Source organism: Gorilla gorilla, chromosome 7, assembly GCF_029281585.2.
Source record: "Gorilla gorilla gorilla isolate KB3781 chromosome 7, NHGRI_mGorGor1-v2.1_pri, whole genome shotgun sequence".
NCBI lineage: Eukaryota > Metazoa > Chordata > Mammalia > Primates > Hominidae > Gorilla > Gorilla gorilla.
Genome location: NC_073231.2, coordinates 107,489,885 through 107,506,996, shown reverse-complemented (window position 1 = coordinate 107,506,996; position 17,112 = coordinate 107,489,885). Strand labels below are relative to the sequence as shown.

The window sequence follows — 17,112 nt, the reverse complement described above, 5'->3', positions numbered from 1 at the left end:
AGAGTAATTGAACTGAATCAGTGTAGAGAGTGGGAGACAAGAGCTGGTACTGTACTTCACGACACTGACAACCGTCATCGCCTATCCAACCAGCGTCTCATTCCAGGGAACTGGGTGGCACACATGGCGAGCACCTAACAGCAGGACCGTGGCTGCCACAGGCCAAGGGGGAGGCTGCCTCGGGAGATGTGGAGACCAGCTCGTATCCTCAGCTGGTCCTACTTGGACAGCTGGGGAGAGCACCAAGACCTCCTAATGAGGCTGTGGAACACAGTCATGACAACAAGCCTTGGAGCCCATTTCTAACCCCAGGATCTCTCCAGAAGACTCTGCAATGAGCGCTTCCTCCAGGCCCTCACTTCCCAGTCCCTGGTCTAGGCACAGAGGCTGCTGGAGATGCTGCTGGGGTTGAAGTTGGTCAAGGGAGGCTTCCTGAAGGCAAATGTTTAGCCAAGATTTGAAAGCTGTGGTCATATATAGACAGAGAGATGGGAAGATGTAGAAGAATGTAGAAATGCTACTTGTTTGGAACAGAGCTGCTCTTGGGAGATAATCAATCAATCATGGACAGCGGTTAAAGGAGTGTGGGTGGCTCCACAGAGTGGTACCCACCAAGGAAACCCCAGCAGATACTGGGATAGTGCATCCAGGTGTTCACATTCGAGCCAACAGATCTCAGGGAGCCTGTGGGTTCCAGGGCAAGAGATTGTGAGAAAACTGGAGTTAGAGCCACATGGTTTCAGCCTCCATGCGGAGGTTGGTGCAGGTGAACTAAGGAAGCAGAAAGCTTTTGTGGGAATTCAAGGGTGAGCGAGTGTGCCTGGGAGTGAGGATGGGCAGAAGCAAGTGAACAGAACCAACTCCCTGCCCAAAGGGACTGGCCAAGAATAACCACCCTGGGGAGCCTGCCGTGGTCACACAGAAGGCCTGGAAGTTCTTCAGCCCTCTTCACATTTAACACTGGGGTGAAGCACAGCAAAGTAACTTTACCAGGAAATCCCTGCTCTGTTGAAGCCCAGGACCTGAAGGCAGGGTGGGCAGCTAGAATTTTCCCACGTCACATGGAAACCTCTCTCCAACAAGGTAAAAATCCCCAACAACACTGGCTGCACAGAAAGCACCAGACACTGTTGTTTTATGTTATGAATATTTATTTTTTTCTCCTTAAAAATGTACAAAAAATAAAATAACTGTATTTATAGTTTATAGATTCCCCCTCTCCCATTTACAAAACTATTAAGTTACATTTACCTTTTTTTTTTAAAACAGAGCAAATTGTACATATATCAATCTCCCTTGCTTGTCTTTAAGAAAGGGCCGTTCATAGCATTTGGCACAAACCCTCTATTTCTGTTGCATTTTCATGATTTTAAATAAGAAGGAAAATAAACATTTGATTTATTTCATGCTTCCTAAGTTTCTGGGCAGGGACATGCCTTACTCTTTTAGAAACCAATTCCAAGATGACATCTGACTGCATTTTTCTGTTGGTCCCAACTTCTAAACACTCATAAAGTTTAAACAATTTGGAGATGTATGAGGAAAAACTCTTGTTCTGTTCAGTTCAGACTTTGTTTAAAAAAAAAAAAAAAGAAAGTAAAGAAAAATGCTCATTTCACATGTCCGTGATCTTCCATGGATTTTTTTAAGCTTATTTGAGTTTGATTAATTTAAGGGACAAAAAAGAGGTGGCGGCAAGTTTTCCTATCATCTCTTTGGAGTGTTTTGCTCAGGAAATTTTGCGCATCAAAGTTCAGCTAATAAACATACACAGCGGACACATCAAAGACAAACTGGGGTGCTCCGAGGATGCAGAGGGGAATGGATCGGAAGGGATGTGGCACTTGGCACCACCCTCTGGTGGCACTGGCCTCATATCCCTTGTTGTGGCAATTGTCACCACCATGATTGCTCAAGGACTTAGGAAACATGCACAGCATCTTCAATTCATCTTCTGCCTTAGGGCAGGACTGGCAAACAGTTTCATAAAGAGGCTGGAGAGAGAGGGGTAGGTTGCCTGTGTCAGGCTGCCAAATCTTTGTCTTTTTCCTACTCTGGAGTCCTATGCCCCAGTCCGAGTATTTGCCGTTGTTATGTCTGCCAATCATGTTTGAAACTATTCCTAACCCTAGGAGCATGGGAAGTGCATAGTACAACATGTATTTCCAACACTGAATTTGTCCATCTCAGAACAGAGCCCCATTAGTATCCTGGAGGGTCCCCAAGCTGCTGGTCCGGGGCGTGGCAGTCAGAGTGGAGGAGGAGGGGACAGACTGGAGCACAGCTGGATCCACGATGCAAACCTTTGGCCCCACAGAAGGGTTAACATGCCCAGAGGACACACAGCAAGGTGCCCCGTCACTGCCGCTTGGAGATCTTCTTGGCCACAGCACCTGCTCTCTGTCCCATTCAATTCCTCTGCAACCTCAAGGAGAAACAGCTGAGCTAGAAGCAGCCCCTCCATCCTGCTCTGCATCTCAGGGACAGATGAGGTGGGAGCGCAGGAAGCCCTTAGAGAGCGGGCCTCCAGGTAAGAGTCAAAGTGCTTTACAAACAAATCTGGGCCTTTGTAGAGAACCTGTCCTAGACCCAGGGCCTCGGGTGCAGGATGTGTCTAGCTACCAAAAAGCTAGTGCTTCAGCCCACAAGGGCGAACGCAAACCCCTAAACCTGTCCCCTCAAAGAGAACAGTGGCCCATGATGGTTCATCATTTTGTGATTGTTTAGGGGAGTGTTTGTTTTTCTCTTCCAGCTCCCAGGGCATGTAGCAGGAGACCACAGCTTCTCTCTCCCAGTTTCCCTCCTGAGGCTGGTTTCACGGGAGCCAGGTATCTTGGCACATTCTTTCTCACTCACTTCCTTAAAACCCAGCACCCAGGAGTGAGGCAAACAATACCCCCTTTCCATCTGGTGGCCCAGGAGGAAGCTCCAGCCTGCCGACTCAGAGCTGAGCTGTTCACAGCTCTCACATGGCAGCAGGCCTTTTAAAGGGCCACTTGAGATGAAGGGCGTGTTTGTAAACTGGGAGGCACAGTACAGTGTCCAGGATTCTCATGATAGCCAAGGAGCTCTGCAGCAGACCCAGCCACAGGGCCCTGATGGCAAACCCCCTGCAGAGGCTCTCCAGAAAGCTCAGGCCATGCCCGCAGCCAAAGCTGGAGAAGGAGCTGGGGTCTCAGACAGAATGACCTTTCCCACGAGACAGCACAAAGGGAAAGTCAAGCAAAACACATCATTGTGAGATAAACGTGGTGGCCTCGAAGGAGAGTCATGCCCATGGAGAAGGAGAGGGGGCTTCCTTTGGGGACAGGGAACAAGCCCCCAGGTATGCCCATTGCAGAGTCCATCTTGGCATCAGCTGCAGTCACCTTAACATCCCAAAGGCCCTCCCCCTAGCCCTGCAAGTCTCCTGAACAGGCACAGAGGCAAAAACCCCCGTTAAAACGGTCTCCAGGTCTGTGTCTCCTCTAGGCCAGTGGCAGTAAACATGCCCACATACCACAGGTAAAATATATTATTACAATATTATAAACACTATGTACAATGCAGACAGGCAGACTTTCTGTGTTACTAATTACACGGTGACTGAATGTCTTCCTGTACAAGGCCTGGTGGCCACTTGCTGGGAACCCTGGAGAGAGGTATTTAGCAGGACAGCCTTCCCCAGAGCAACCTAAAGGTGTTTGACCAGAAAGTGGGCATCCACCTCTTGCCCCACCTATAACTACTGCACCCCAGAAGTAGCTCATTTTGTCCAGCCACTCGGGAGATGTGGAGGGTTGAGAAAGAAGGGATGGGAATTTTTTTAGGCTGTTCAGGATGAGTGTTTCTCTTGAAGGGGGAACGCTGGACGGTCTCATCTGGAGCTAGCAGTGACCTGCAGAGTCCTGGCGGGCCTGGACCCGGGCTCCAGGAAAAGGTGGGCAATAAATAGGAATCCAACAGGCCTAAGGCACCTTCCTGAGGGGCTCAGGCTTCAGCTCCGTGGTAGGTGCCAGTGGATGGGCCAAGCACACCGACAGTGGGGCCTGTCCCTTGCCCCACTCCCCAGCACAGTCTTGTAACAGCAGTTGTGAGATAGGGGAGATGGGTCTCCAGGTTCTGGGGCTGGGGCTTCTGTCTCTCTCAGGGAGGAACGCACTGAGAGCTCCAGCCAAAGTGGATGACAAACCCAGGGCTAGATTTCCATGAGCGTGACCTTGAAGCCCTCCACCATGCTCTCCATGTTGAGGATGAAGGTGTCCTCGTTTGAGTAGTGCTCGATGATATTGTCATCCATGTTCACCAAGATGCTGCCATGGAGGGGGGAGGGATATGAAAAACAAAGACGCCGTGAACAATGTGCCCAGGGCAAGGGGAGCTCCAGGCTGGGGGTTCTCGTAGCCATTCTTTTGTGGTGGAGGCTGGGAGGAGTGGAGGAGAGAGGACACAAGGCAGGGAAAGACCCTCATTCTGTTTTCTTTCCCCAAAAACTAGTTTGAGGAAAGCAAAGCCTCAATTTCTCAGAACTAACATTCAACCCAAACAGCTTGCATTATAGATGAGTAAACTGAGGCCCAGGGAAGTTAGAAAGCCCAGAATCCCAGTTACTGATTACCAGGGCCAGAACCTAAATCATTAGGCTCTCTAACTCTTTTCAGTAAACCATGTTGCCCTTGAAAATGCATTTTTAAAAATGCATTGCCTCTGCTCTTAGGAGGAAGAGGAAAACAAGCAAGAATTGCAGCTACCCTTTTTTGAGCATGTAATATGACCTTGTATTTAGTTCTCACAGCAACTGTGAAGGTAGGTGTCATCGCCTTTTTGCAAATGAGAAAACTGACCTCAACAAGGTTAAATTGTTTCCCCAAGTTCATTCAGTTAGCACATGGCTGAGCTTGATTTTGAAATTAGCTTTACCTCATTCTGACACTCGTACTTTACCACCTGTGACCTACTCCTGTGGCTAACTATCCCTGGTAGAGTTTTAAGAAAGCCAACAGCTTCCAGAGACTTCCATAATTTCCTTAAGCCAATTTCATGATTTGAAGTCAGACAGATGCTGGTTTGAGAATGAACCACTGACTATCATTTTACAGTTATGTGTCAGCAGGCAAGCTGTTTAGCCTTTCAGAGCCTCAGTTTATCCTCCTGTAAAAATAAGAACAGTCACTTAGCTTTAACGGATTGTTTTTATGATAAACATTTAGCACAACACCTGATACAGAGCTTGATGAAAGCAAAATGTTATCATCAGCATGTACCTCTGCACTGAGGATTTCTGCTCCGCAATAAGACTGTGAGACACGACTCAAATCTCACTGTCAGTAATACACCCAGCCTACTACATTGACCTCGGCAAGAAGTATAACGTGCATTTTAGTGAATCTGCCAACAAGAGCTCAGGTGGAAAGGGTTTCCTGTCAGATCCTCCAATCAACCAACAGGACTCATCACTCAGAAAGCCTGAGCTTCCCAGATAATCCAATTTCCTTTATGAAAGTGATCCGGAGAAGAGTTGACTCATCTTCTGCCTTTTGTAGGAAAATACCCCAGAAGCTGAGTCAACAGATACCCTCTCCTGGCACTTCCACTAGCTCCTGTGGCCCCTACTCTTCGACCGTCACACATAGGAAGCCCACACAGAAAGTCAGACGGCAGAACGTGGAAGCTAAGCACTTGAGCTTTAAGGACACAGATGGGTTCAAATCTGTCCTCTACCTACTGAACATGAGACCTTGGGCGACATGCTTAAGCCCCCTCTGGCTTGCTTTCTTCATCAATAAATCAGAGATAAGAGATTCCACCTCATAAAGTGGTGAGAACTAAATAGAGGAATACATGTAAAGTACTTAGGAAGGGACCCCAAACCTACTGAACACCCAGTAAATATGACCTGCTGTTCTTAACAATGAGAACACACAGGTCCAATGATCATTTGAGAACATTTTCTTGATAATTACCTTAGAGGAATCCCCTATGTTCCAAACCATTTTTTGTTCCTAGTATGCCACCCAGAAACCAACCCCAAGGGCCATACGTGATTCCCTATAAACTCCACTCCCTGCAGAAAGGTGACTTTGCCATTCTCCCCAGTGTCCACAGCACCTCCAGACCTCTGCGGTCTTCCTGCTTGTCTTGTCATTGAAATAGGCATCTCAGTTGACATAGTGCCAATGCACTGCCTCCCTCCCTCCCTCTCTCCTAAAGATCTTCCAAATGCAATCTCCTCTGCAATTCTCTGGAAGAAGGACACAATTTTTATGAAAAGTGGGCAACAGACCTAACAAAAGACAGGCATAATTTTATTTTTAAGGCATCATGTGGACTTATCTGATTTGAAAGTCAATTTAAGTTCAGTTTCTTTCTTACCCTTTTTTGCTTTTCTTGTAAAGCTTTGCTATCTTCTCCACGGGCAGCCCATATTTCTCAGATATCTGTAATACCAATAACAAGAAGGCAGATGAGCACAGAAGGACGCCCAACTGGAAGCAAGGGGGAAAGTTCCAATTTCACTCCCTTGGACATTTTCCCAGGGATAGAGTGCTCTTCACTCATGAGTCGAACTCTCAAAACACTCATTTATGAGCCTCTCCCTTTGGATAGACTTTAAATCATTCAACAAAAAACCCAGCCTCATGGGAATTCAATCTATGATGAAAGTGGCGTTCCAGGTCAGTCAGAAAAAGATGGACTGTAACTATGATGTTGGATGAAATAGTAGCCATCTAGAAAAAAATTTAACAAGTTATATTGGATCCCTTCTCCACTCCTTACACCAAAATACATTTGATACAGATCAAAGATTTACATGTGAAAGATGAAACCATAAAAGTAGAGGAAGAAACCATGAGTTAATTTTTTGGATAGCTGTCATCTTAAAGTAAGGAAGATCTTTCTAAACAAGACATGAAACCTAAAGAAAAAGGTCAAAAGGTTAGTAAAAACACAACTTTAAAAATGCAGTACAGAAAAAAAAAACTAAAATGCTGAAGACAAAAAATACACTGGGAAACATTTTTGCAACAGAAATGACAGACATGGAACTAACTTCCTTAAGTTAAAAAGAACTCCTGCAAATCAAGAAAAAGATCAGCAATTCAATGGGCAAAGGAAGAAAAATCCTGAAGAAGCAATTCACGGAAGAAAAATAATTGGACAATGAGCATATAAAAAAATGCACCACACAGTCATAATTTAAAATTTTCAAATTAAAGCAAAGTAGGATACGACTTTTATTTTTATTTATTTATTTTTTGAGATGGAATCTTGCTCTGGTTCCCAGGCTGGAGTGCAGTGGTGTGATCTCGGCTCCCTGCAACCTCTGCCTCCCAGGTTCAAGTGATTCTCCTGCCTCAGCCTCCTGAGTAGCTGGGACTACAGGTGAGTGCCACCACACCCGGCTAATTTTTGTATTTTTAGTAGAGATGGGGTTTCATCATGTTGGCCAGGCTGGTCTCGAACTCCTGACCTCGTGATCTACCCAGCTCGGCCTCCCAAAGTCCTGGGATTACAGGCGTGAGCCACCACACCCGGCCTATTTTTCAAACTAACAAAAAACTAAAACTTGATAATACAGCATCAGCCAGAGTATGAGAAACAGCAGTTCTCACATTCCATATTGTTACTCTCAGATGCAAGAATAACATGCTCAACCTCTTGGAAAGAAATTTGGCAGAAGCTATTAAAATTTTAAATGCATATATCCTTTGACCCACATATTCCATATCTAGTAATCAGGTCTACAGAAATACATTCAGATGTACACAAAGATTTTCAAAGCATCACTGTTTCGGATAGAGAAAACTGCATATAACAAACATCCGTTAAACACATTTTAATAATTCACACTTAAAAATCATGCAATCATCAAAAGAAATGTGGAAAGCCTACATGAATTCACATTAACAAAAATATTCTTAACAGATTAAGGAGAAAATACCAAGTTGCAAAATTGTGTTTATGGTGTGATCCCACTTGTATTTTTAAATATATATATATATATATATATATATATATAATGTAAGTACATAGAGAATATTTGAAGGACCCACCAACATATTAGCAGGGACTACCACTGAAGAATGGACAGAAACAAGGAGATCCTTTGACTTTTTATTTTGAAAAATTCTGTTCTATTTATTTTTACAATTATTGTGTTTCACTTTTATAAATATAAAGTAGTAACAGTTTACAGATGGATTCGGGAAAGCCCTGCCCTAAATGTCTTTCATACCCTCTCTACTCCCAAATCAACTCTGTCTGCCCCTTCTGAGCCCAGCAGCTGGTGGGGCTCACAGGCAGCTGAGAAAGGTGAAGTTTGAAATGTGGATTATTGGAAGGTCTAGCAGAGGCTGGAAAGAGAGGCTGAAGAGGTCTAGAGCAGAGCTGGAGGAGCTTTGGATCCTGAGAAGAGTTCACTCTACAGAGACTCACAGATTCCCACCCTTCCATCTATCTCACCCCACAGGAAGAACTCCCCATCCCCTAATAAGGCACAAAGGCATGGAACAGGTGAGCAGAGAGCTGGGAGAGCAGAAGGAGACTGGGACCGAGTAGCAGGCCTGACAGACATCACTAATCCATCACTGATGAGATTACCTCACAGCCATACCTGAGCCAAACGAGCCAAGGATGAAAAACAACACATCCAGTGGGGGCCTTTGGACTGCAAAGAAAATTGGCAGAACTTCTGTTGGAGGCATCAATTTGAACAGAACATAAAAGAGCACTTAAAACAAGAAAAACAGAACACTTGTGGAGCACACGCATGCAAAATTCTGATATACAAATATGATTATTGATCTAAACATTTTTTGAAGTTGAGCAAATGAAAGGATAGGTGGTCAATTTAGCAATCTCAATAGTGTCAGAAAATATCAAGTCAAAAACAATTTCAAAGTGCAAAGCAAAAGGATAGAGCATAAATGGAAATCATGACGGAAAAGAAGAAAGACTTGAAAACATCCTGGAACTTCCCGGACAGAAATAGCAAGTTACTCCCAAAAAAGATAAGCCTGGCTTCAGTCTTCTCATCTCAACACTAGAAACCAAATGACAGTGGACAGGAACTCTTACAGACTACAGGAAAAAAGTATTTCACTCCATAAATCCCATACACCAACAAGCTATCTCTCACTTATCAGGGTGAAAGAGCAGTGTGTTTCACCCAAATATCTCATTTGAAAAAATACAGTCGGCCCTCAGTATCTCCAGGTTCTGCATTCTTGGATTCAATCAGCCATGGATTGAAAATATTAGAAAAAATGAAAAATAAAAGTACAATGGCAAAAAGTAATATGAATCAAAACAATACAGTATAACAATTATTTGCATGGCCTTTACAATGTATTACGTATTATAAGTAATCTAGAGATTATTTAAAGTACATGGGAGGATGTGTGTGTGTTACAGGCAAATATCTATGCCATTTTACATGAGGGACTTGAGCATCTGTGGATTTGAGTTTGGGGGAGGTGTCCTGGAACTAGTCCTCCCCAGGACCTCAAGGGACCACTAGATTCACAAAAGAGCTCCATCCAAATAGCAAATGCATCCAAATGGAGACATCAAACTAGAGAAAAGGGAAAGGAAAAAAAGCCACCAGTGTCATGCTGTAAACTTGAGTATATATAGCAGAGGTGTCCAATCTTTTGGCTTCTCTGGGCCACACTGAAAGAAGAATTGTCTTGGGCCACACATAAAACACACTAACACTAATGATAGCTGATGGACTTAAAAAAAATTGCAAAAAAATATTCATAATGTTTTAAGAAAGTTTACGAATTTGTGTTGGGCCATATTCAAAGCTATCTTGGCCCACATGCAGCTTGCAGGCCGTGGGTTGGACAAGCTTGGCACATAGGGTTATGTGGACTGCAAATGTGAAATGTATGTGCTAAATATTCTTGAAGTAAAAAGGACAAAGAAAAATCTAATCATTTTCTAGAAATAAAGCATTAAACTATTTTTGCAAAATCTGGAAGTTGGAAGTTGACGGGGAGAGGGTAGGCATTTCAACTGGCTAATTTTAGTGAGAGGAGGGAAGGCAAGGGAGAAAATACAGCTCTGAAGTCTCATCTCACAGGGGGAGGAGCGTAGCTGGAAGGCACTGGTGGAGAAAATAGTTGGAAGTTTATTTTCAAATAGTAGTGAAGAATTACTTCAGGAATTTCGGAAATTTAGGAAACGTAAATAATAATTTTCAAATTTAAAAGTTGAAATACAACACCTTAGAATCTGACTGCAAAACTAAAGAGAAAGAAGCCACAAAATGAAATAAATAATAAACAAAAAGATGGAAGAAATACGATCAAGTGTATCAGTTATTACACCAAATGAGAATAAACTTCATTCTTCCAGCAAAAGCCAGAGTGTCCCAGTGAGTATAAAAGAAAATAAATAAATAAAGAGAAAGATAAAGAAAGAAGCCCAGCTATATGGTGTTTAAAAGAAAAGCACTGGCTCAGTAACAAGAACTCTAAATCAAAGATGGCTGAATAGGAACAGCTCCAGTCTACAGCTCCCAGCGTGAGCGACGCAGAAGACGGGTGATTTCTGCATTTCCATCTGAGGTACCGGGTTCATCTCACTAGGGAGTGCCAGACAGTGGGCGCAGGTCAGTGGGTGCGCGCACCATGCGTGAGCTGAAGCAGGGCGAGGCATTGCCTCACTTGGGAAGCGCAAGGGGTCAGGGAGTTCCCTTTCCGAGTCAAAAAAAGGGGTGACTGACGGCACCTGGAAAATCGGGTCACTCCCACCCGAATACTGCGCTTTTCCGACAGGCTTAAAAAACGGCGCACCACAAGATTATATCCCGCACCTGGCTCGGAGGGTCCTACGCCCACGGAGTCTCGCTGATTCCTAGCACAGCAGTCTGAGATCAAACTGCAAGGCAGCAGCGAGGCTGGGGGAGGGGCGCCCGCCATTGCCCTGGCTTGATTAGGTAAAAAAAGCAGCCAGGAAGCTCGAACTGGGTGGAGCCCACCACAGCTCAAGGAGGCCTGCCTGCCTCTGTAGGTTCCACCTCTGGGGGCAGGGCACAGACAAACAAAAAGAGAGCAGTAACCTCTGCAGACTTAAATGTCCCTGTCTGACAGCTTTGAAGAGAGCAGTGGTTCTCCCAGCACACAGCTGGAGATCTGAGAACGGGCAGACTGCCTCCTCAAGTGGGTCCCTGACCCCTGAACCCAGAACAGCCTAACTGGGAGGCACCCCCCAGCAGGGGCACACTGACACCTCACAGGGCAGGGTATTCCAACAGACCTGCAGCTGAGGGTCCTCTCTGTTAGAAGGAAAACTAACAAACAGAAGGGACATCCACACCAAAAACCCATCTGTACATCACCATCATCAAACACCAAAAGTAGATAAAACCACAAAGATGGGGAAAAAACAGAACAGAAAAACTGGAAACTCTAAAAAGCAGAGCGCCTCTCCTCCTCCAAAGGAACGCAGTTCCTCACCAGCAACTGAACAAAGCTGGATGGAGAATGACTTTGACGAGCTGAGAGAAGAAGACTTCAGACTATCAAATTACTCTGAGCTACGGGAGGACATTCAAACCAAAGGCAAAGAAGTTGAAAACTTTGAAAAAAATTTAGAAGAATGTATTACTAGAATAACCAATACAGAGAAGTGCTTAAAGGAGCTGATGGAGCTGAAAACCAAGGCTCAAGAACTACGTGAAGAATGCAGAAGCCTCAGGAGCCGATGCGATCAACTGGAAGAAAGGGTATCAGTGATGGAAGATGAAATGAATGAAATGAAGTGAGAAGGGAAGTTTAGAGAAAAAAGAATAAAAAGAAATGAGCAAAGCCTCCAAGAAATATGGGACTATGTGAAAAGACCAAATCTACGTCTGATTGGTGTACCTGAAAGTGATGGGGAGAATGGAACCAAGTTGGAAAACACTCCGCAGGATATTATCCAGGAGAACTTCCCCAATCTAGCAAGGCAGGCCAACGTTCAGATTCAGGAAATACAGAGAACGCCACAAAGATACTCCTCGAGAAGAGCAACTCCAACACACATAATTCTCAGATTCACCAAAGTCGAAATGAAGGAAAAAATGTTAAGGGCAGCCAGAGAGAAAGGTCCGGTTACCCTCAAAGGGAAGCCCATCAGACTAACAGCGGATCTCTCGGCAGAAACCCTACAAGCCAGAAGAGAGTGGGGGCCAATATTCAACATTCTTAAAGAAAAGAATTTTCAACCCAGAATTTCATATCCAGCCAAACTAAGCTTCATAAGTGAAGGAGAAATAAAATACTTTACAGACAAGCAAATGCTGAGAGATTTTGTCACCACCAGGCCTGCCTTACAAGAGCTCCTGAAGGAAGCACTAAACATGGAAAGGAACAACCGGTACCAGCCATTGCAAAAACATGCCAAAATGTAAAGACCATCAAGACTAGGAAGAAACTGCATCAACTAACGAGCAAAATAACCAGCTAACATCATAATGACAGGATCAAATTCACACATAACAATATTAACTTTAAATGTAAATGGACTAAATGCTCCAATTAAAAGACACAGACTGGCAAATTGGATAGAGTCAAGACCCATCAGTGTGCTGTATTCAGGAAACCCATCTCATGTGCAGAGACACACATAGGCTCAAAATAAAAGGATGGAGGAAGATCTACCAAGCAAATGGAAAACAAAAAAAGGCAGGGGTTGCAATCCTAGTGTCTGATAAAACAGACTTTAAATCAACAAAGATCAAAAGAGACAAAGAAGGATATTACATAATGGTAAAGGGAGCAATTCAACAAGAAGAGCTAACTATCCTAAATATATATGCACCCAATACAGGAGCACCCAGATTCATAAAGCAAGTGCTTAGTGACCTACAAAGAGACTTAGACTCCCACACATTAATAATGGGAGACTTTAACACCCCACTGTCAACATTAGACAGATCAATGAGACAGAAAGTCAACAAGGATACCCAGGAATTGAACTCAGCTCTGCACCAAGCGGACCTAATAGACATCTACAGAACCCTCCACCCCAAATCAACAGAATATACATTTTTTTCAGCACCACACCACACCTATTCCAAAATTGACCACATACTTGGAAGTAAAGCACTCCTCAGCAAATGTAAAAGATCAGAAATTATAACAAACTGTCTCTCAGACCACAGTGCAATCAAACTAGAACTCAGGATTAAGAATCTCACTCAAAACCGCTCAACTACATGGAAACTGAACAACCTGCTCCTGAATGACTACTGGGTACATAACGAAATGAAGGCAGAAATAAAGATGTTCTTTGAAACCAACGAGAACAAAGACACAACATACCAGAATCTCCGGGACGCATTCAAAGCAGTGTGTAGAGGGAAATTTATAGCACTAAATGCCCACAAGAGAAAGCAGGAAAGATCCAAAATTGACACCCTAACATCACAATTAAAAGAACTAGAAAAGCAAGAGCAAACACATTCAAAAGCTAGCAGAAGGCAAGAAATAACTAAAATCAGAACAGAACTGAAGGAAATAGAGACACAAAAAACCCTTCAAAAAATTAATGAATCCAGGAGCTTGTTTTTTGAAAGGATCAACAAAATTGATAGACCGCTAGCAGGACTAATAAAGAAAAAAAAGAGAAGAAGCAAATAGACGCAATAAAAAATGATAAAGGGGATATCACCACCGATCCCACAGAAATACAAACTACCATCAGAGCATACTACAAACATCTCTATGCAAATAAACTGGAAAATCTAGAAGAAATGGATAAATTCCTGGACACATACACTCTCCCAAGACTAAACCAGGAAGAAGTTGAATCTCTGAATAGACCAATAACAGGAGCTGAAATTGTGGCAATAATCAATAGCTTACCAACCAAAAAGAGTCCAGGACCAGATGGATTCACAGCCGAATTCTACCAGAGGTACAAGGAGGAACTGGTACCATTCCTTCTGAAACTATTCCAATCAATAGAAAAAGAGGGAATCCTCCCTAATTCATTTTATGAGGCCAGCATCATTCTGATACCAAAGCCAGGCAGAGACACAACCAAAAAAGAGAATTTTAGACCAATATCCTTGATGAACATTGATGCAAAAATCCTCAATAAAATACTGGCAAAACGAATCCAGCAGCACATCAAAAAGCTTATCCACCATGATCAAGTGGGCTTCACCCCTGGGATGCAAGGCTGGTTCAATATATGCAAATCAATAAATGTAATCCAGCATACAAACAGAGCCAAAGACAAAAACCACATGATTATCTCAATAGATGCAGAAAAAGCCTTTGACAAAATTCAACAACCCTTCATGCTAAAAACTCTCAATAAATTAGGCATTGATGGGACGTATTTCAAAATAATGAGAGCTATCTATGACAAACCCACAGCCAATATCATACTGAATGGGCAAAAACTGGAAGCATCCCCTTTGAAAACTGGCACAAGACAGGGATGCCCTCTCTCACCACTCCTATTCAACATAGTGTTGGAAGTTCTGGCCAGGGCAATTAGGCAAGAGAAGGAAATAAAGGGTATTCAATTAGGAAAAGAGGAAGTCAAATTGTCCCTGTTTGCAGATGACATGATTGTATATCTAGAAAACCCCATTGTCTCAGCCCAAAATCTCCTTAAGCCGATAAGCAACTTCAGCAAAGTCTCAGGATACAAAATCAATGTACAAAAATCACAAGCATTCTTATACACCAACAACAGACAAACAGAGAGCCAAATCATGAGTGAACTCCCATTCACAATTGCTTCAAAGAGAATAAAATACCTAGGAATCCAACTTACAAGGGATGTGAAGGACCTCTTCAAGGAGAACTACAAACCACTGCTCAAGGAAATAAAAGAGGATACAAACAAATGGAAGAACATTCCATGCTCATGGGTAGGAAGAATCAATATCGTGAAAATGGCCATACTGCCCAAGGTAATTTACAGATTCAATGCCATCCCCATCAAGCTACCAATGACTTTCTTCACAGAATTGGAAAAAACTACTTTAAAGTTCATATGGAACCAAAAAAGAGCCCGCATCGCCAAGTCAATCCTAAGCCAAAAGAACAAAGCTGGAGGCATCACTACCTGACTTCAAACTATACTACAAGGCTACAGTAACCAAAACAGCATGGTACTGGTACCAAAACAGAGATATAGATCAATGGAACAGAACAGAGCCCTCACAAATAATGCCACATATCTACAACTATCTGATCTTTGACAAACCTGAGAAAAACAAGCAATGGGGAAAGGATTCCCTATTTAATAAGTGGTGCTGGGAAAACTGGCTAGCCATATGTAGAAAGCTGAAACTGGATCCCTTCCTTACACCTTATACAAAAATCAATTCAAGATGGATTAAGGACTTAAACGTTAGACCTCAAACCATAAAAACCCTAGAAGAAAACCTAGGCATTACCATTCAGGACATAGGCATGGGCAAGGACTTCATGTCTAAAACACCAAAAGCAATGGCAACAGAAGACAAAATTGACAAATGGGATCTAATTAAAGTAAAGAGCTTCTGCACAGCAAAAGAAACTACTATCAGAGTGAACAGGCAACCTACAAAATGGGAGAAAATTTTTGCAACCTACTCATCTGACAAAGGGCTAATATCCAGAATCTACAATGAACTCAAACAAATTTACAAGAAAAAAACAAACAACCCCATCAAAAAGTGGACAAAGGACAGGAACAGACACTTCTCAAAAGAAGACATTTATGCAGCCAAAAAACACATGAAAAAATGCTTATCATCACTGGCCATCAGAGAAATGCAAATCAAAACTACAATGAGATACTATCTCACACCAGTTAGAATGGCAATCATTAAGAAGTCAGGAAACAACAGGTGCTGGAGAGGATGTGGAGAAATAGGAACACTTTTACACTGTTGGTGGGACTGTAAACTAGCTCAACCATTGTGGAAGTCAGTGTGGCGATTCCTCAGGGATCTAGAACTAGAAATACCATTTGACCCAGCCATCCCATTACTGGGTATATACCCAAAGGACTATAAATCATGCTGCTATAAAGACACATGCACACGTATGTTTACTGCAGCATTATTCACAATAGCAAAGACTTGGAACCAATCCAAATGTCCAACAATGATAGACTGGATTAAGAAAATGTGGCACATATACACCATGGAATACTATGCAGCCATAAAAAATGATGAGTTCATGTCCTTCGTAGGGACATGGATGAAATTGGAAATCATCATTCTCAGTAAACTATTACAAGAACAAAAAACCAAACACCGCATATTCTCACTCATAGGTGGGAATTGAACAATGAGATCACATGGACACAGGAAGGGGAATATCACACTCTGGGGACTGCGGTGGGGTGGGGGAGGGGGGAGGGATAGCATTGGGAGATATACCTCATGCTAGATGACGAGTTAGTGGGTGCAGCGCACCAGCATGGCACATGTATACATATGTAACTAACCTGCACAATGTGCACATGTACCCTAAAACTTAAAGTATAATAAAAAAGTAAATTAAAAAAATAAAATAAAATAAAATAAAGAACTCTTGAAAAAAAAAAAAAAAGAAAAGCACTGAAGACAATATGGTGAGTGAAGGATGACTGATGGGTGACCATACCAATCAAAGGCAAACAAGGCAAAAGAGGAGTGACAAGGTATAATTTAAGGTTGACGAAGTTAAGAATGGATATGATATAATGATATGATATATGGATATGAATGGATATGATATATGATATAATGATAAAAGCACTATTGATGGAGAAGCTACAGCAATCATAAAACTTTATGCATCTGATAACATGGCACTTAAGCAAAAATTATTATAGGTAATTGTTACAGATGTAATAATTTTTGCTTAAGTGCTTTGCTATTGCAAAATGAAAATGCAATTATTGTGGGAGATTCACTTGAAAACCTTGAAACAATGCAATTATAGTGAGAGATTTCAATAGACCTTTTTAAGAATTGAACAAATCTAGTAGATGGCTAGGTAAAAAAAAAAGTTTCCAGAAATGTTTAACCTCTGAAATACTTCTACGTAACCCTGGCTGTATAGCAGCTCACCATCTCTTTAGAATATCAAATTCCTTTAGCGACTCCTTGAGAAGATATTGTATCTGTCTAAATGAACACTAGAAAGT

The 17,112-nt window shown here is 42.7% G+C and overlaps 1 protein-coding gene across 1 annotated transcript in view; it reads right to left on the bottom strand.

The window, feature by feature from the left end:
- Window positions 1-1,079: 1,079 nt before the first annotated feature.
- Window positions 1,080-17,112, bottom strand: part of GRHL2 (grainyhead like transcription factor 2) — a 183,491-nt gene continuing 167,458 nt past the window's right edge. The window contains exons 15-16 of the mRNA XM_004047391.5: window positions 6,352-6,416; window positions 1,080-4,292 (exon numbers count right to left, since the gene is read on the bottom strand). Of these exons, the coding sequence (XP_004047439.1) occupies window positions 4,178-4,292; window positions 6,352-6,416 (180 nt within the window). The 3' untranslated portion in view covers window positions 1,080-4,177. The remainder of the gene's footprint in view (window positions 4,293-6,351; window positions 6,417-17,112) is intronic.